Here is a 21,591-nt window from a genome sequence, read left to right on the forward strand (position 1 = left end):
AGGTGTTACAAGATCTCTTTCCATACTGGTTTTGCAGACTAACACTGCTATATCTTTGAATTTTCTCCTCATGTACTAGTTTTCTTCTTGTATAAAAGGTTTTGTGTTTGGTTTTTATATAGGGGAAATATCCATAAATGCAAATCCTGCTTCACCATGCATAAAACAATAGAACAACACCACAAAACAATACAGTACAAGAATCCCTCTTTCTTATAATTTTGCTGAACATACAACTCGGTTGAAAGAGATGGCAGAAATCTACCTCTGGAGGCAAATTCGAGAACAAAGTTAATATCCATGACTACATTCCTGCAACAAGACAACTGTATACTATAATTACTTTACATTGCTCATTGTGTTTTCTGATGTATCTCTAAAGTACAAAAAACCCCACACCACCCTATTGTTCTACTAGGCCAGTGTTACTAACATACATGGTGGCAAATAATGGGGGTTGAACATTTTTGTTGTGATCTGAATAACTCTGCAACACACAGAGATGGCTTTGGGAGACAAGGCTCAAACTCCCCATCTAAGTTAATCATGTATTGTTTGCCCTCATGTTTTTCCTTTTTTAACCTAATGCAGCAGCCCTGTAAATTCCTACAGGAGACACGCACTCTGTGTGTGTGTGTGTGTGTGTGTGTGTACTGGTGGCAGAAATTTTTTAAAAATAAAATCAGAGTACTGTATCAAGTAGAGCATCACAGAAAGGCAATCTAGCCCAGTGCAAAAAAATCTACAGCTGAAGTATCCATGACAGGCCTTCCAAGGTAATTCGTTTGGCTGTCAAGCAGCTCTTCCTTTCTTCTCTCCTAGCTAAAATAATATATAAAACAAAAGTTTTAAAATGATTAAACAAAAAATCCAATTAAAACATTAATTTAAAACACATTTAAAGCATGCTGTGTATGTATGTATGTGCGTGTGCGTGTGTATACCATACACACACACACACACACACACACACATACAGTTGGCTCTCCACATTTGCGGTTTTGATTTTTGCAGATTTAATTATCTGCAGATTGATTAATATGTTCTCTCAAGGAATTTCAATGTCTTCCAGCGCTGTTCCGCTGGACATTGTGTTGTGGCTCGTGTGCTGCGCCCATATCCCTTGTTGGGGCGTACGGAAATTACGCTCAGTGTCCACCACGACCACCTGCAGAGTTCATCCACGTCGACAGGACGCCAAGAAGAAGGAATCTGTGAAGATGTCTTCAACTAATAATGACTCTTACAAGTCTTCACTCTAAATGAGGGCTTTAATCTTCCTTTGCAGTATTTACAACATAGATATACACAGTGTATTGGACATCCGTCTCTAATACACACTATTTACACCAACCAACAATAACACAACCTCTGAGGCAGCCATATTAACACACAACCATCTCACTGTTCCTGAGTAACAGACACAGCCCACTCTAGGGCACCAACTGTCTCTCTGTAACAGACTCAGCCGACTCTGAGGCACCAACTGTCTCTCTCTCTCAGTGACAGTTGAGAACTGACAGTTGACAGTTGCATCAACATTCCGATGACGCCCTGTTTGAATGCTGACACATCCAATTGCCACTAGAGCTGCAAATAATCTGCACAACAGCTCCCCCTAGTGGCCACACCAATGTCATTTCCTGACACATTGACCATAGATCTGTGCTGGAGGATGTTTCTAGAGAAAACACTTCTCTGGGCATTTGTAGGTCCTCCAGCATAATTCTATGATCAACCTCTGGCAGATGCTGACCATAGAGTTGCACTGGAGGAGCTGGAGATTCCTAGAAGAATAGTGTTTTTTGTTTATGGATTTTCCATATTCACAGGGATCCTTCACCCCTAACCTAAGCGGGGCAACTCAACCTCTTTTGGAAGGGAGTTCCATAGTCTATAGGCAGCCACCAAAAAGGCTCTCTACCGCGTCCTCACCAGACAAGCCCATGAAGGGTTTTGGGTCTGCAAGAAAATCTATCTCCACAGATTATAAAATGTGTGTGTGTGTGTGTGTGTGTGTGAACTGCCTTCACATTGGCCTCAACATATGGCAGTGCTATGAATGAGGCATCGCCAAATCGTTCTCAATAAACTTGCAGTGTGGTCTTCCTTTTTTTCCTGCTGCTTTCTACCCTCCTTAATATTATTGTCTTTTCTCTTGAGTCAAGCCTTTTCATTATATGACCAAAATTTAGTAATTTTTGGCTTCTAGGGAGATTTCATGCTTGAGTCTGTATATCTGTAAAATTTGTTTATAATTATTGTATATTTATATTTTATTATCTTTAGATTGTATGCCTTTGGTAGGTTTTAATGTTTTCCTTGATTGTTTCTGTAAAGGTCCATGTAAATGTATGGCCCTATACAAATAAATAAGTACATACATACATACATACATACTGTTCATTCTAGGACCCATTTTATTTGTCTTTTTAGGAGTCCATGATATCCACAGAACTCCTCTCCAACACCACATCTCAAAAGAGATTATTTTCTTTGTGTCAGTTTTCTTCACCACCCAGCTCTCACATCCATACATAAATAGTGATGGGCGGGCAATACAATGGCATAGACCATCCTGACTTTAGTATTCAGTGAAATATCTTTGCACTTCAAGATCTTGTCTAGGTCTTTCGAGGCTGCCCTTCTAAGTCCTATTCTTCTGATTTTTTGCCTGAAATCTCCATTCTGACTTCTCCAAGATATGGAGATTCTTTAACTATTTCAATGTCTTGATCATCTACGTTAAAGTTATATAAATCATCCATGGTCATTATTTTTGTATTATTATTATTATTATTATTATTATTATATTAATTTGTGTCCTGCTCTTTTCCCAGAACTCAGAGCGGCTTCACAGTATTAAAAGAACAATACAATTAAAAACATAGAACAGGCATTAAAACTACATTAGCATTTTTCTCCTTAGCTTTCAACAGTAATTGTTCCAGGTCTTTGCTGTTTTCTGCTAGTAGTTTTGTAGTATTAAATTGCTGATGTTCCTTCCTCCAATTTTCACACTGCCTTCCTCCAAGTCTAATCTTGCTTTGTATATGATGTTTTCAGCATATAAGCCTTGCCTGACCCTTTTCTGGTTGGGAACCATTCTGTTTCTCTGTATTCTATTCTAACAGTAGCCTCTTGTCTTGAGTATATCATAAAACTTGAGCATGCTTAAATGGGGAAATACAGTCCTTCAGATAGTCTGATCCTAAGCCAATACTTTGAATTGTGAGATGGACCAATACCCAGAGAAGCTATCCTTGGCTGGATACACACACACACACACACACACACACACACCCATACCCATCTTGATTCTGGTGCTATAGGAACACACGGCATGCCCATTTTCACAGCGAAAATGCTTCTTTTAGGCTTTAATGCAATTTAGAAAAACTCACTCAATGGTTTTGGGGGAGGAGGTTGCAATGTGTGTCCTGCCAAATCGGTATGGTATCAGGGGCAGGATGTAGTTGGGGATGGGTGGGACAGCTTGGTGGGTAGCATTTGCTATCCAGCAAGTAAGTGGTGTACTGGTTAGAGGATTCTGAGACCCTGTCTGCACTGGATCCTGCCTCCAAAGCTCTTCAGCCCTCCTCCGTTGCAAAGCCTTCCATTCTGTAGCTGGGTGGCTAACTGCATGAGTGTCCCACTGAGCCAACCAGCATGTCCACCTTCACCGCAGATCACTTTGCTCTGAGGTCAGGACGAGGTGCATAATAATGGTCGCATGGCTCAGCACCTCATTATAGAACAAAAAAACAACACCCCTGTTTTGTTGTTCCCAACATCCATCAGTGATCAGAAAAATTGGGATTTGCCATCTGTTCAGCAAGAGATGAAGATAATAGGTGTGGGATGAGGGTAGACTATGCATTTACTCAGTGAACTGTCAGGTTGTATTTGTCTGTTAAATCCTGCCTTTCTCCCAAAATAGGATTCAAGGTAGCTTTGTTGTAGAATAGAGTCAGTTCAAACACACTGAACAACCTTTCCTATTGGGGCAGGCCATTCAGGGGTCTGAAGGGATATGGAGAGGAAACCATGCACTGGAATTTCATGCCCTTAGATGTATATTTGGAAGTGCACTGGAAGAGAGATGTATTGTTCACCCCAGAGATGCAATCTCCAGCTGTGAGATAGCTGCTCAGAATGCATTGCAAGCCCATGGCAAGGACTGCTGTAAATGCTTAAGAATTAAATATTTTAATTCATTATTAATCAAATAATTTACATTACAAAAGTACAGAGACCTCAAGATATTTTTTAAAAAGCAGAATCATCCATATTAGATCAAAAGTGTGAGGGTAATGAACATATGGCTGAATTGTGACATGTTCAGCCTAAAATAAGTTCATAGAATAATAGAATATTGAGTTGGAAGCTTCTCTGTATGTGTGACGGTGGCTAATGAATTGTGAAATGATGCATGTTCGTTGACATAATAAATGTTGATGATGATCAGTGACAACTAAGACTAAAGTTTGTTTTAAGAAGGCACCACTAAAATCCAGAGGCAAACGTAGGGAGACAAATGGGACAGCGAAAGATACTGATGAAAGATACTAGAAAATCTTTATTTGTCTGTGACACATTAGGTGAGCTGGGATATGGTGGTGGCACTAAGGCTGGGTCAGAACATTTGTCATTGCACACTGGCAAATGTGTTTTGGGACCCTGGATTTCTTACAGTGTTGTCGACTACTTTGCAGTGCATTCTGTGCACATTATGCGTATTACTGAGCGTGATCTGTGGATTGCATCCCAAGCGGTACCAGAGTGAAGTGCTGTTAGCCCATGGATAAAGTCAGTTCGAAATGAGAGCCAGTGTAGTGTAGTGGTTTGAGTGTTGGACTAGGTCTCTGGAAACCAGAGTTGGAATCCCTGCTCAGACATGGAAACCCACTAAGCGACCTTGGGCAAGTCACACTCTCTCAGCCTCAGAGGATGGCAATGGCAAACCTCCTGTGAAGAAAACCCTGTGAGAGGTCTGCCTTAGGGTCGCCATAAGTCAGAAACAACTTGAAGGCACATAACAACAACAGCAACAAAGTCATCTGGGGGGAATGCAGTCAGTAACGGGCAGAGTCAGGATCAAAAATGGATGGAGTTTATGGCACTGTAAAATTGTGTAGTCACCCTTTCTCTTTCTCCTCTTCATCTGCATCTCATATGCAATGTATGGGTGTCATATTCCACTTTCCCTTGGCAAAGGGTGCTTCACAAAAATACTAGCTGTGCCCCCAAAATATTTTTGCCTCTGCAAGCAACAGTTTAATTTGCAGTTTTGTAGGCCAGTCTTTGTGCTATAGTGCTGTTGCTTCCAGTCTCTTTTTAAAAAATACATTGGGCCTAACCTTTTAATTCCTCAGCCATTATTTACAACTGAAATGGTGCATAAGAAATAATACAGCATTCCCTCATACATATCCTAAAATAGAAACTGTTTAATACCTTCCTCTCTGCCTCTTGCTGTCTATATTTAGATTTTAAGCTTTCTTGAGGTCATAGACCTGTCTTTAATTTATATTACCCAATGAAGCACCATGTCACTGGATATACTATTTTGATTATTATTATTATTATTCATCCTTATTTGATAATGCTACCAAAATGATTAGAGTGACGTTTTTGAATGCTATGGCTGTAAATTGTACATATGATGGTTTAATCAATGTGTTAATTTTTCCCTCATGTTAAAGCTGTAAGAACCTATGTTTATTTACAATAAGACTGATCAATTGACTTGATAGTAATAATAAGACCTTCCAGGTCCAAACAGGCTTATACCAAATATACTTTGCAGCAGTAAATCTTCAGTTTAAATGTTCCCCTTCCTGAAGTAACATGTTTAAAAGATCTCTGGTTTTACAGGATAAACGACTAAATCTCTCTCTCTCTGTCTCTCTCTCTCTCTCTCAGCCATATAATAAATGAACTGATAGAAACAGAACGGGTTTACGTAGAGGAGCTTCAAAGCATAATAGAGGTATGTTGAGTATATGCAGAAATAAAATGAGATTAAATGCAAAACAAGATATAGTAATAAAACCTCCAGAACTACCCTTAGCCAGTAAGGGAAGAAAACTCCAGCAGTTAAAAATCATTCTTTAAACTTTCATGGGATGCATGAGATGCATTGTCATTATGACAATGACTCCTTATTAGTAAATAAAATGAATGAATACCCAGATTACAGCAATTGTGGCTTTTTAAAAATACTCCTCTTTTGCTATTTCCAGTTTCTATGGCATTTTCTCCAATAATATTGTTGATCAGACTGTGCCGAGTCAACTGTGCATACTGAAGCCTTTTAACATTTTCCAGTGTCCATTCTGAGACATCCAAAGGTCAATAAGAGAAAAATAACACAACGAAGTAGCTACAATTCATCATTGGGATTTCCAGATCTCAGGGCTTGGCCCTGTTTCTCTAGTCCTTAAGTCAAGAACAAAGAATCTCAGGACAAAGAGTGCAGCCTTGAAAACTGCATATTTTCCCCATTACTTACACTTTGTGTTTTTTATTTGAATAGCACACCCAGTGCAACTGTGATTGATGCTTAACATATCATATTAAATAAAATCATCAGGGGTTGCCCATTGTAACATCTCCAGGATCACTTTTGCGACATCCCAGGAGGTCATTCCTAGGTCTCAGCAGTGGTGTCACTAGGGTTGATATCTCCCAGTGACATAACTCATGGTGTGACACCCCCCTCCCCCAATTCAATCTCCTCCCATACCACACCACACAGAGTCCTTAATATTTTTTTGTACTAACGTTACTCATAAATCGTAATTCCCATATATCACTGAATGTAATGGAAATAGTTGTGACATAAACTACTAGCAAAATTAAAATTATAACTTTAAATTATAATACAATACACACAGCCTAAATGTATTTACCTGTACATAGATGGTTTCATGTGGTTAAAGTGAAAATTTGGTAAAATGTAAATTTTAAAGAAAATTTTAAAAGAATTGTTAAATTTGTTTAAAAATATTTTAATTGATATCCATATATATATATATGAGGTGTGTGTGTGTGTGTGTGTGTGTGTGTGTGTGTGTGTGTGTGTGTATGAGGCCTCTCCTTTCTCCTTCCACTGAACTTCCCACTCATACCATCTCTTCAACCTTTTAATGGGATGCAGGTCAGTGCCACAGCCCATTTCTGCCAAAACAGAGATGCTTGAGGAGCAGTGTTGTCATTTCCCCTTAGGATGTCCCCTGGTGCACTTTGCACCCCCCCAGTGATGCCACTGGGTTTCAGGTTTTGGTCTTAAAATCTTAGCGCCTGGGATAGTCCTGACCTGGAAACCCTTATTCATTACAACACTTTATTGGCCGACTTGTCATGGATGCAAACATTTCATGAAGTTGCTTCCAGGAGGAGACCAGAATATGGCAGAGATCCCACCTCGCTATGTTCGCTCTGGCACAATAGAGAGACCTGCTTGTTATATCTTGAGCACTTGACAGTGCAATAAAGATACTAATGGTGGACTACCTTTAGAACACATTCCTTTGGCTGTGCGGAAAGTGATTTAAATAGTGGGGAAGTCCATATTCTGATGGTTCAAAATGGATATATTTATGCTATCTGTTTCCACAATCATCCTGCCATAGACTTCCTCCGTCAACTAGCCAAACAACTCTGCAACCTGACCTTTAGTATCAGAGTGTGATTCAAAATCATTCAGACTGAAAACAGACATTTTCTAATGAAGTGTAGTGGGTCACAAGAATAGATATCTTACTTTGCTTTTGTTGTTTCAGTTGATCAGCGTGTGTGTGTGTGTGTGTTATATTTTTCAGTCTTCCATTCCCCCATACGTTTTTCTTCTTCTTGTTTAATAGGGCTATGCATCGGAAATGGACAATCCTGATTTAATTCACTTGATCCCAACTTCAGTTTTGAACAAGAGGGAAGTTCTTTTTGGAAATCTTTTGGAAATCTACGAATTTCACAACAGGTTTGCTGGCATGTTGTGCTATCAGACTATGAGAAATTGTAGAGTACCCACAAGATACAATGTCCTCCAATATGTTTTGATAGTGATTTACAAACAATGATCTCCAAGCATTTATTCATATGCTTATCTTTGCTGAAGCAGTCTTGCTTCGGCAGTCTTGGATTCCATATTGGGAGAAAAGTAGAAAAAGAAACAAATTTTTGGATTGCTTTTTTAGCCTTTGGGAATTATTGTCCAAAGAAGTAATGATTCCAAGCTCTGACTGAAACCATAGTTTAGAATGCTTCTAGACAAAAAGTATGCATTATTAAATTGCCCTGTCTCAAACACAGAACTATACTGGGAGCTGATATACTTGTCATCCATTTATAATTTTGAACAAATTTGTGAATTTTGGTAAATTCTTATAAAAAATGTACAGGGGAAAAAATCTCACCTTTCCCAATTGGGAATGCTAGGAGATTTCATTCTGAGCACATCCTATCTTTAGGAGCCTCCCTTCCTTTCCCCAGCCAAAATGTGTTAGAAAGTACAGTAAATATGCAGAACAGTTCTGCTTGCAGATTGGCTCTTGAATGTGGGTTCCTTCCTACGCCTCAGTGAGGAGGAGGCTTTTATATTACCAATAGTTTGCCTTTTCCTTTGAAAATATAATGATAATAAGAATTTTATGAATGAGTACCCAGAAAGAAGCCACTGCGGGGAACACGAGTATGGAACATAAACCTTGGGCAGAAGCCATTTTGACACCAGTTGTAAAGTGTTGCACAGCATTAAGTAAAACTCAATTCCATGCCTCACTCCCTGATGGCATTTTACACAAACAGCCCCTGCAACAGCAAATATTATTGATACCATTGTCAAGAACACAGCATGGTTGTATTCTTTGAGTAGCCACATATTGATCATATCCCCCACAGTCCTGGAATGGTAAGACATAATGCAATGTTGTTATACTATACATACAGTATAATAATTTCTTCTAAGATGTTTTCCCACTTTTTTCCCTGTTAATTGTTTTCCAGAATCTTTCTCAAAGAGCTAGAAAATTGCATTGAAAACCCAGAGCTTCTTGGTCGGTGCTTTTTAAAAAGAGTAAGTGAATCACATTTGCTTGGTTGGCACAGCTTCTCAGTGTCATGCAAGCCAGTTTTCTTTGTGACTCTGTGTCTGTATTTGGGGTCAACCACATTGCATGGTGAAATCCTCAAGGATATCAGACAATGATGGAAATAATTGCTCATCACTGACATCTAACACACTTCAGATTTCTGTTCCTGAAACTGCTCTTCCCAAAGCCTTCTTAGCATGTGGGGTATTTTCTCTGGAGAGAATCTCACCTGACACCAACAGTGTTGTCTTTTTCAGCGCTATGCAAATTCACTCCATTCTCCCAGAGGCCCTTTCATACCACACAGCTATTGTGCTATGATTCCACTTTAAATGACATGGTTCCATCCTGTGGAATCCTGGGATTTGTGGTTTAGGGAGAGTCATTTAGAATTCTCAGAGCTCTAGTGTTTCATTCAGCTACAAATCCCAGGATTCCATGGGAATCATGATGCTGTAATTGTGTGGATGGAAATGGACCTGGTTTTTAGCAGATTTTGTAGCACATTCCTATACATAGCTACTCAGAAGTAAACCTCAGTGGCACTAGGCTGAATGGAAACTACTCTCAGATAAGGAGTATAGCAAGTTCCTTTTTTTTCTTGGTTAATTACTGGTCAGTTTAGTAGCAGCGGGTAGCTTTCCTGTAGTGGGATCATGAATCCACTCTGAATTTTACTCTAAACTATAAGGGAACTATCTATGGACAATATCACATGGGAAGAATGTCTCCCAATTTAGAAAGAAAAGAAAGTAGGGCCAATTTGGAAATGAATGCAATTACGCGAATGGTTATCAAACGCACAGAAGAACACAGCGCCCATCCCAAAGCCAAAGTAGTGCGAATGCAAAAGAAATTATCATATGAGTACATACCCTTCATAATCTAGAATTCGAATTAGCATCCCTGCCCATGCGCAGTGAGGGCAGAATCGGATCATGACCTTTTTCCACTTCCGCCAGGGCTTGCTTCCGGTTTGCCTTGTTTCACGTTATTTGTTCATTCATTACCCTTTATTTCATGTTATCTAGGCAATTCACTTTATTTGTGCATTCATTACCCCTTATTTCACATTATTTAGGCAGTTCACCAATTCAAAACCAGTTGAAAGCAACCTTGTACTTGGTTTGAGCATTGGACTATGACTATAGAAGGCAGGGATGGAATCCCAGTGGGTAACCTGGTGCAAGTCACACTCTCCCAGCCTTCTCAGAAAATAGTAATGGCAAACCCCATCTGAATAAACCTGCCAAGAAACCCCCAAAAGCAGGGTGGGGGTCTCCAGATGTTTGTGTGTGTGTGTGTGTGTGTGTGAGAGAGAGAGAGAGAGAGAGAGAGAGTCTGTGTCTGTGCCTTTAACTCCCCAGATATGGGGAAGATGGGGGGAGAGAAAGAGTCCCTCCATTTGGGAGAGCTTTGCTGCAGTGAGATTGTGGGGGGCCTGGGTCCCCGCTGGTTCTAACCTGGCCCCTTGAGAGTCCCATTGAAGGCAATGGCACTGCCTCCTCGCCATGAGTCAGAAGAGGGGAAAGGGGAGGGGAAACTGTGCAGGAACCAGAGCTGGTGACTAAGGCTACATCCACACTGGAGAAATAACCCAGTTTAGCACCACTTTAACTCTTTGTGGCTCAAGGCTATGGAATTCTGGGAGCTGGAGTTTGTTGTGAGCCAAGAGCGATGCCCCTGAGGGGAGGAAAACAGATCCCCAGTCCCTAGGCTGCCCCACTCCATCCTCCCCCAAAGGAGGAGGAATGAGGGAAGAAGAAGAACTCTTTGGGGCTAATCAAAAGGGAGGAAGCTTTTCTCTTTTTGAAACCCCCTGGCCCTGCAGGCAGGCAGGCAAAAAGGTCCCAGTTTCCACAAGGGGCCAGGAGCAGGGCAAGCCCCAAGCCCACCATTTTGGGCAGAGAGAAAGCTCGCATGACGCCTAATGGAGAGCATCCCCCCCCCTTTCCTGTCAAAAACAGCTGCTTCTCCTCCCAGCTGCCCGGGAAGAACTAGGAGCCCGGGAAGCCAAAACAAAATGGAGGATCATGGGAATTGATGCAGGGGGAATACCAGGGCCAAAACAGACATGCATATCACACCAAACAACATTGAATTTAATGCAAAATAGCCTGGGAATAGGATTTGTGAATTCGCTAGTTCACCGAATGTACTTAATTTTGGATTGCTGTGGAATTGCATTCAGAATGCCAGCAATACCCATGATTGTGTTCGGGATGACATTGGATTATATTTCCAATTTCCATCATGTGATAACAAACTAAGACTCAAACCCCTATACCTCCAAATTCATTCAGCTTCTTTAAATTTTAGAGAAAAACCTGGAGCCACAACCTGCCATTTTTACAATCTAGATAACTGGAGCTTCATGTTCTCTCAATATGGAGCTGGGCTCTGCCTCCTCTTTCTCTTATTTCCTCTGGAACACTCTGAGGATCAGACAGCACAATATAGAAAAAGGAAAACACTGATGTTCTGCAATGACAAACCTTGTAAGCACAAATGAAATGGCAACGATTAAAAAAAAACTGCAGATGATTGCATTCAGTTGTTGTTCCACTAAAGTGAGATAGTTCCAGTGTGTTCCTGCTAATTCAGCAGAGTGCAGACCTCCACTCTGTTGGAGTTTTTTTCCATGGAAACCAGAGAGAAAGATGTTTTGTTAAAGCAAGATATATCATGAGGAGGCTGGCACAGACGTATTGTTGTTGTGTGCCTTCAGATCATTTCCGACTAACGGCGACTCTAAGGCGAAGGAAAGGATGGGATTTTCTCGGCAAGTTTCTTCAGAGGGGGTTTGCCATTGCCATTTTCTGAGGCTGAGAGAGTGTGACTTGCCTAAGGTCACCCAGTGGGATTACATGGACAAACTGGGATAAGAACCCAGGTCTCCAGAGCCATAGTCCAACCCTCAAACCTTTACAGCAAGATGGCTCTCCACACAGATGTATACAGACTGGAAACTCCCCACTGCAAGCCAGTGTTGCATAGTTAAAGCAACTTATTTTTCTTAGTAGCATTTCCAGCCGCTATGATCAGTTACCATTCTAGTTGTGGATTTCTGGGATTCATAAAACAAAATAAAAAAGGTACTTTCCCAAACTCCCTTCCTTACTAATTTACTGCCAAGCAAAGCTAATTTTATTCACTCAGGGCTTTGGCATACAGGCTGGTTTGCTATTGCGATAAGCTCAAACCAGTTGTGCACTGTTGGCTGTGTTTCCTATGGATGTGTTTTTAATGGTTTGTTTTTATTTGTTTCTTTTTATATTATGATTTCATTGTGGTGTTGCTTTTAATCTATGTGTTATTCTTGTTAGCTGCCTCTGAGCACCTTTCAGGGAGTGGAAAGGCTGGGTATAAATAAATTAATTGCACAAATAGCATTGTAAGAATAGGCATGCATTGCTTTGAGGTCACCTTGTCCAAGCCAAATGGCCAATCCAGAGGGTACAAGAGTTTGGCAGACACAGCTGTGTGTGGCACATATTATGTGTTCCCTTAATCTGTGTGTAGGGTTGACATAATTCACTACCATCAAACCGGGACAAAACGTAGAAAAATGTAGGACCAAATCAAGAATAAAATGTAGGGCAAATTGTAGGACAAAATTTAGCCCAAAATGTAGGGCATTCAAAAAATGGAGGACACAACCAACTAAAAGCTCTCTCTCTCTCTCTCTCTCTATATATATATATATATATATATATATATATATATATTTGAAAAACACATTAATATAAATCCTTATATGACAGAGATCTTGTTGCACCTCTGAGACTGCATCTGGGGAAGCTGACTCTTTCAGTTAATAATAATAATAATAATAGACTTAAGGGACATGTAGATTTTGGAACACTTCTGAGACTAAATGCATCTGAAAAAGCAGACTCTTTCAGTTAATAATAATAATAATAATAATAATAGACTTAAGGGACATGTAGATTTTGGAACACTTCTGAGACTAAATGCATCTGAAAAAGCAGACTCTCTCAGATAATAATAATGGTAATAATAATAATAATAGAATTAAGGGACATTAGGAGGCAGTGGTAGAGAAGGACCAGGGTTCGATCTGTTGCTTGGACATAAACATATCCCACTGGGCTAAATCTCACACTCTGACCCTCAGGGGATGGCAATGGCAATCCTCTCTTTGCAAAGCCCTGGGAAAGTCATTCTCTCTCAACTTCAGAGGATGCAATGGCAACCCCTCCCTGAAGAAACCTTGCCAAACCCTGGGGAAACCCTTCTCCCTCCAGAAAGAGTCCTACCAGGCACTGCCTCTCTGCCTGCCTCCTCCACAGCTCTCTCTGTAGTCCCACCATGCTGAATGAAAACCTCCTCCACCTCCCTGCCTGGCCAATGGGGATGGAGGAGCTGGGAGCCTCTCCAACACAAACGGAGGCTGCTTTGGGAAGGGGAGGCAAGAACCAGGAGTCCAGCTGGCCCTGGGACAGAATGCAAAGGCTGGGCGGGACCTTCCCCAAGGTCAAAAAACCGGGCAGGTCCCGCCTGGAGCCATGAAATGGCAAGCCTATCTGTGTGCCACATAATGTCATGTTCCCTGTTAGTCAAGTCTTGGACTTCTGTCCTTAGGAACCCTGGTTCTACTATATCACCAGTTTAGTGAGGAACTCAATGCCATGGATAAAAGGAATGGAGTATTTATTTATTTGTTTCATTTTTATGCCACCTTTCCCAAAGGTGGCTCACAAGATAAAGTTTTTTAAACTTTACAATAAGAATTTAAAAACAGTTAAAATCATCTAATTAAAACAGTATTAAATTAATATTGAAACATGCAAAAAGTTAGAAACATAACTAAAACACACATGTTGCCTTTAAAAGCCTGCTTAAATAAAAACATTTTTGCTTGCCGAAAAGGTCTTTAAGCAGAGGCTGGATGGCCATCTGTCGGAGGTGCTTTGATTGTGAGTTCCTGCATGGCAGAATGAAATTTGATTGGATGGCCCTTAGGTGTCTTCCAACTCAGTGGAGTTTATCACATGGGACAGAAATCCAGAAACTGGATTTAAAGTGAAAAAAACTCAAAAAAGCAGGTTGTTTTGCGCACGACATTTGGGGTTAACCTGAACAGAAATTAGAAATAACCCGCAAAAGTGGGTAGTTTTTTAGACCACCTTTACGTCAATGAGAAATAATGCGACTTTAATCCAAATGCAAAATCAACAAAATCTCTTCCTTTTTACTTTCATGAACTTCCCAAAAGTCAAAAGGACTGTGTTTTGTCAACTTTGCGTTCGGATTAATGTTGCATTGATGCCAACACGTCTGAAAAACAAATCCCATTTCTGCACGGGATTTAACCGGTTTGCCTCCAATTTGCATCTGTGAGATAAAGTCCTATGATTCTGTGATTCTACGGGGCAAGCATAGCCTCCCATGGAAGGGCATTCCAGAGGTTGGGAGTAGAGCTCTTCAACATAAAATTCTTAGGCGGGATACATACCGCCATATAGTACGTATTGTATACGTACTAGGGTTAGGAAGGGGCGGTGCTTCCGCACCCCCCTAACCCTAGTATGTATACAATACGTACAAGATGGCGGCGCCCCTTCCACATGGGCGCCGCCATCTTTACGTACTGGACGCATAGCGTCCAGACGTGTCGCGGCGCCTATGACGTCGCGAGTCCGCGCCAGGCGCCTCGCGACATCATAAAGGCGCCGCAAGAAGAAGCTCCGAAATGGAGCTTCTTTTGTGCTCCGCGCGGGAGCCGCGCGGTTTGGCTGCTACAGCTCCCTTGCAGAGCAAATGGCGCCGGCGGGAGACCGCCGCAAAGCGGAGGTCTGTATCCCGCCTAAGTGTCTCATGAAACTACAGATCCAAGATGGAGCCATGGGAGTTAAAGTGGCATCACAATGTTTTAAGCAACTCTGTAGTGTGGGGTCATTCATGTACATTAGAATATGAGAACATTTGCACCAATAAATTACAATTAACATTTATATCCTATCCTTCCTCCAGATGGGCTAAGGGAGAGATACAGATGCATAGTGCTATACAAATTCATGGTTCTCAATGTCCATAAAAATATTGTGGGAGAGAAGCCAATAAGATAGATAGATAGATAGATAGATAGATAGATAGATAGATATCAAGACAGACAGAGGTCCAAAATACATTACAGAGATAATCCAGTATGAGACTGCTTGAACTGCCCTGAATTGGTGCTAGGGAATCCTGGGAACTATAGTTTATTGTGGCATCAGAGCTCTCTGTCAGAGAAGGCTAAACTTCCGTTCCCAGAATCCCCTAGCATTGAGCCAGGGCAAGCCAGGTCTCAACGTGGATTATTTCTGCAGTGTGTTTTGGACCAGCGGGACTGACAGACAGACAGAAGAAGCCTGTGAGCTTCATGATTGAGAAGAGATTTGAATTTGGGTTCCAGGATCCTAATCTGACGTTGTAACCACTACTCCATTGTGACCCAGAGAGAGCAGACGTCCTCCTTTTCCAGGAGATGCACTACATTTCAACCTTCTGTCCAGGAGGAATTCCAAAATGTCCTCCACTTTGAGCATAAATTTATATTCATATGAGTGTTTATTTTATTTTATTTAGTAATGTCCCACATTTTCACTGAATTTCCAACATTTTCCTTGCCTTATCCTACTTTGTGGTCATGACATCCTGTCGCCATGTTCTGATTCTGAACCTAGTCACCAGAGTTGCCTAAAGGAAAAGGCTGGAGATAACAGCCTAGCAATGACATTTATTCTTTTGCAGAATTTAGGACTGCTTACAAAACAAATTGGAGGGATTCTATGGAAGAATGAACTCAGGGAAAAATTAGCATGAGGCCGATGAACATAACATGCTCCTGCATCTGTCGTGTGATTCAGTTTGTGTCGCCTTTTGTGCATGTGCAGCTTCTTGGATTTATTTGCCTGTTGCTTTGGTTACTTTTGCAGTCTGCCAGGCATAGAAGAATGTGATGAGTTATTTAGATTCCTAAAACAAATCAACTGTTAATTTTTGTTTTAAATGGGCCATTAACTTTTGTTTGCTGCCTGTTTAAAGCTCCAGTGCAAGGTCTTCACCCAGAGAGCAGGAACTGTGCAGCTATTTGTAGGGAGGATACTTTTTAACACCATTAACCGGATACCTCATAAAATAGTGATAATACTATAAATTTCCTAAAGGCAATCAAAGTTGTTCACCTGTAAAAGCATTGTAGTTTCCAAAACAAACAACCCTTTATTCCTGGCCTTCATCTCTGAAGCATTAAGTACTGAATTGCCGCAAACTTTTGGAAGAGACTTACTTTTATGGACTACACCTCCCAGAATTTTCCAGCCAGCTGAGGGATTCTGGAAAATGTGTTGTTTATTTAATTTATATGCCACCTTTCTTTTTATTTATATTTTAATTTATATCTTGCCCTGTATGGGACCATAGGTGGCATAATTTATATCCCACATTTCTTTTAATTTGTAATTTAATTGATATCCCACCTAGTATGGGACCCCAAGTAGCAGACAACACCTTAAAAACACAATGCAGATTTTAAAATTCTTCATACAAAAGTTAAAATACAATTAAACCAACTTTAATTTTTTCTAGTCAGTGTGATGCAGTGTTTTGAGAATTGGACCATGACTCTGAAGCTCAGGGTTCAATAATAATAATAATAATAATAATAATAATAATAATACATTTTATTTATAGACCGCTATTCTGCAATGATCATAGCGGTGTACAGTAAAAAATTGCAATACAATACAAAATACAATGTGACAGTTAAAGGAGGGAGAAGTCTCGTCCTTCAGGCAGTCCCTGATGTTGCTGGGTCTGCCTGATGGCTCCCTCTGAGGCCGAGATGACAGTTGAGGAGGGAGGGGCCTCTTCCTTCAGGCAGTCCCTGATGTTGCTGGGTCTGCCTGATCGCTCCCTCTGAGGCCGAGATGACAGTTGAGGAGGGAGGGGCCTCTTCCTCCAGGCAGTCCCTGATGTTGCTGGGTCTGCCTGATCGCTCCCTCTGAGGCCGAGATGACAGTTGAGGAGGGAGGGGCCTCTTCCTCCAGGCAGTCCCTGATGTTGCTGGGTCTGCCTGATCGCTCCCTCTGAGGCCGAGATGACAGTTGAGGAGGGAGGGGCCTCTTCCTTCAGGCAGTCCCTGATGTTGCTGGGTCTGCCTGATCGCTCCCTCTGAGGCCGAGATGACAGTTGAAAGAGGGAGGGGCCTCTTTCTCCAGGCAGCCCCTGATGTTGCTGGGTCTGCCTGATCGCTCTCTCTGAGGCCGAGATGACAGTTGAAAGAGGGAGGGGCCTCTTCCTTCAGGCAGTCCCTGATGTTGCTGGGTCTGCCTGATCGCTCCCTCTGAGGCCAAGATGACAGTTGAAAGAGGGAGGAGCCTCTTCCTTCAGGCAGTCCCTGATGTTGCTGGGTCTGTCTGATCGCTCCCTCTGAGGCCGAGATGACAGTTAAGGAGGGAGGGGCCTCTTCCTTCAGGCAGTCCCTGATGTTGCGGGGTCTGCCTGATCGCTCCCTCTGAGGCCGAGATGACAGTTGAAAGAGGGAGGGGCCTCTTCCTCCAGGCAGTCCCTGATGTTGCCGGGTCTGTCTGATCGCTCCCTCTGAGGCCGAGATGACAGTTAAGGAGGGAGGGGCCTCTTCCTTCAGGCAGTCCCTGATGTTGCGGGGTCTGCCTGATCGCTCCCTCTGAGGCCGAGATGACAGTTGAAAGAGGGAGGGGCCTCTTCCTTCAGGCAGTCCCTGATGTTGCCGGGTCTGCCTGATCGCTCCCTCTGAGGCTGAGGTGACAGTTGAGGAGGGAGGGGCCTCTTCCTTCAGGCAGTCCCTGATGTTGCTGGGTCTCAAATCTCTGGCTCAGCCATGGAAACTCACTGGGTGACCTTGGGAAAGTCACACTCAGAGAATGGCAATGGCAAACCCCTCTAAAGAAACTTGCCAGGAAAACTCTGTGATAGGAAATGACATGAAGGCAAACAACAGAGGGCATGTTTATCAAATTTGCAGATGAGACCAAATTAGGAGGAGTACCCCAGAGGAGAGGATCAAAATTCAAAATGACCTGAATAGATTAGAAAGCTGGGCCAAAACTAACAAAATTAATTTCAACATGGAAAAATATAAGGTTATGCACTTAAGGAGTAAAAATGAATTGCATAGATATAGGATGGGGGGACAAGACTTCATGTAAAAGGGATCTAGGAGTCCTAGTAGACCACAAGTTGAACATGAGTCAACAGTGTGGTAGGCCAGCTAAAAAGGCCAATGTGATTCTAGGCTGCACCTAGATCAAGGGAAGTAATAGTACCACTCTGTTCTGCTTTGGTCAGGCCTCACCTGGATTACTGTGTCCAGTTCTGGGCACCAGAATTCAAAAAGGATGTGATAAAGTCTCCTTTGGAGGTTTTTAAATCATAGAATCATAGAATTGGAAGAGAGCGCAAGGGCCATCCAGTCCAAGCCGCTGCCATGCAGGAACTTACAATCAAAGCATCCCCAACAGATGGCCATCCAGCCTCTGTTTAAAGACCTCCAAAGAAGAGACTCCACCATACTCCAAGGGAGTGTGTTCCACTGTCAAACAGCTCTTACTGTCAGGAAGTTCCTTCTAGTGTTAAGGTGGAATCTCTTTTCCTGTAGCTTGCCTCCATTGTTCAACTTCAATCAAATTGTGATTTTGACAGTAGATCCATTCAGAAACAATGCATAGAAATGTACATGCCTCAATTTCTGTGTGGCTTTAGCAAGCAGAGGGAGGAGGTGCATACTTCATGCTCCTGCTATGACTGACACACATAAACATACAAATTTTGTAATTGTAAATTTGTAAACCACTTTGATCTTTTTGGAAAGGTGGTATGTAAATAAATTTTTTTTTATTATTATTATTATTATTATTATTATTATTATTATTAATCTTCAATGTGACACCCCTTCAAATACTTAAACAGGGCTATCATATCATCCTTTAACCGTCTCTTCTCCAGGCTAAACTCAAGAGAAAGCCCTCCCTCCATGGCAACTGCCATCGTCCAGCCTGGAGGGAGTGAGGGGGCAGGAAGGGGCTAATTTTGAATTTTTATTGTATTCTGTATGTATTTTTATTACTGTAACTCGCCCGAATTCCTTGTGATTGGGCGGGCTATAAATAAATAATTTATTATTGTTGTTATTGTTAAATTATTATTATTATTATTATTATTATTATTATTATTATTAAACATCCCCAACTGCTTAAGTCTTTCCTCATAAGGCATGGTCTGATGGCCATCTTTTGGTCATGCTTTGATTGTGAGTTCCTGCATGGCAGGGGTTTGGACTGGATCTTCCAACTTTGTGATTCTGTGATTCTAACACACAACACACACAGTCCAGAGAAGTAAAGAAATAAAGTTTTCAGACTCTGATTAGGGCCAAAGTTACTCAAGCCTCTTTGTCACCCTAATTCAAGATGTTGCCTTAGCTGCCACCAAGACATGCTTTCTTGGATTCTTGGGCTTTCCTTGACGCCGCAGAATTTTAGCCAGAAAAAAACGCATCAGCTCCTGAAAGCTGCTGCTTCTCTTGGGGCGGTAGCTGGGGAAAAGATTTCCAGACAGAAGTCTGTTTGTATGGCAGCCTTCCCAGAATATTTGGCTGTTTGCTTCTTCTCCTCAGCAAGGGGGCCTTCAGTTCATCGGAACCAGCTGTTTTACGGGTGGCCATGTTTACTTTGGCATCAAGGAACTTCTCCATCTGCAGCCAAGCACAATAAAATTGGGTTTTTTAAATATATATATACTTAAAACAACTATGGTTTTTCTACCTTAAGCTTTCCTCAGTGGACGTTGAAGCAGTAGACCTTCCACTTGCAAGAAGTCACAAACAAAGTGAGAAAAGCACATTGTCATTGAAAATCCACAAAACAGTGATATTTTTATTGGGCCAACCAAAACACACATTCCAAGAGAATCTTGTACCACCTTTTGATACTTCCTGAGCTCTACATTGTGATTTGTCATTTTTGGGTAGTGGGGTGAACAAGTCCTGATTGTCAGCACAAAACTGTTCACTGTCCTTCCCAGGCTAAAGAGGATTGCTTTTCAAGTAGGCTCTGGAATTGTGTTTTGAAGGGAGGACACACGTCTGGAGATAAGGAAAACCTGGGGCATATCTGAACTGGCCACCCCAGACTGGCTCCAAACTGACCATGATGATAACCAGACAGCATCCAGTGTGACACCACATTGTCATCCACACAGGCCAACACAGTGAGAGTATTTGGATAGTCCTGCTAAAAAAAGTCTGACTAGGTTCTTGGTGGTGTGTTTTTATTGTCAAGGAAGGGAAGAGGCAGTTGTGGGATATCCTGGCCACCACTGCTGCTTCCTTGTGGGTAGGAGGTCCCTGTGAGAACCTGTTTGGTATGCCAGCACTTCTGCTGAGGTCAGAATGGGGTGCCCTACCATATGATCCATAAGGAGGGGGTCACTCTATCCCCTCCCCATTGATCTCAAGGCACCCTGTTTTGATCTCAGTAGAAACAGCAGTGCACCAGGTAGGGGCATCACTAGGGGGATGCAGGGAGAGTGGATTGCACCAGGTGACACCCGCCTAAGGTAATATCCCTGCTCCTCAAACATCTACCTTTTGGCAGAAATGGGGTGTGGTTAAAATTTTAAATTTCTTTAAAAGCCTCACATCTTACTGAATTTTCCCTTCAACTGCATGCAACTGTGTACAAACAAATACCTTTAGGCTGTGCATATGATATTATAATTTAAAGGTATAATTTTAATTATGTAAATTTATTATATTATTATTATTATTGTGCTTTATTTATATAGCACAGGGGTAGGCAACCTTTTTGAGCCAGGGGCCGGGTTGCTGTCCCTCAGACAACCGGGGGGCCGAAGCCAAAAAAAACATAATTAAATAATTTTTAAAAAAATTAAATATATAAATAAACCAGGACAAATGTAGGACAAAATTTTCGAATGGAAGACACTTTTTTAAAAAAAATGGAGGACACGTGAAAAAAATTGCTGATTTTTAAAAAAATGTTAATATAAATGCATGTTTCTGAGGCTTCTAGACAATTGCCCCCCAAAGGCCCCGGCGGCAATCGGCGGCAGGACCAGGCTGGGGCCGGTCCCAAGGCCTTGCCGGGCCACATCCGGCCCACGGGCCGCAGTTTGCCTACCCCTGATATAGCACTGTAGATTTACACAGCGCTGTACATTCAAACAATAAAATAGATAAAGTAAACCTGCCTATGGCGTACAAGCTAAGAATTGTTCATGTCACAACTATTACCATTACATATATGGGACTTTTGATTCATGAGTCACATTAGTACAAAAAACATTACTAAGGATTCTGTATGGTGTAGTAGGGGAGGAGGTCAATGGAGGGGGGGTGACACCATGAGCTAGCGCACCAGGTGATGCCAACTTTAGTGATGCCACTATCACCAAGCAGGCTTTACATGGAGCTTCACATGAGGAAGTG

General features: G+C 41.8%; 1 protein-coding gene across 8 annotated transcripts in view; it reads left to right on the forward strand.

Moving 5' to 3' along the window:
- Positions 1-21,591, forward strand: part of LOC149317967 (guanine nucleotide exchange factor DBS-like) — a 292,013-nt gene that overhangs the window by 200,528 nt on the left and 69,894 nt on the right. For all 8 annotated transcript variants that reach the window (XM_089508735.1, XM_089508734.1, XM_089508737.1 and 5 more), the window contains exons 16-18: positions 5,926-5,992; positions 7,869-7,984; positions 9,010-9,079. In XM_089508735.1, the coding sequence (XP_089364861.1) occupies positions 5,926-5,992; positions 7,869-7,984; positions 9,010-9,079 (253 nt within the window). The remainder of the gene's footprint in view (positions 1-5,925; positions 5,993-7,868; positions 7,985-9,009; positions 9,080-21,591) is intronic.

Source organism: Sceloporus occidentalis, unplaced genomic scaffold (assembly GCF_023333645.1).
Source record: "Sceloporus occidentalis isolate IW3139 unplaced genomic scaffold, rSceOcc1.0.p SCAF_2, whole genome shotgun sequence".
NCBI classification, from domain to species: domain Eukaryota; kingdom Metazoa; phylum Chordata; class Lepidosauria; order Squamata; family Phrynosomatidae; genus Sceloporus; species Sceloporus occidentalis.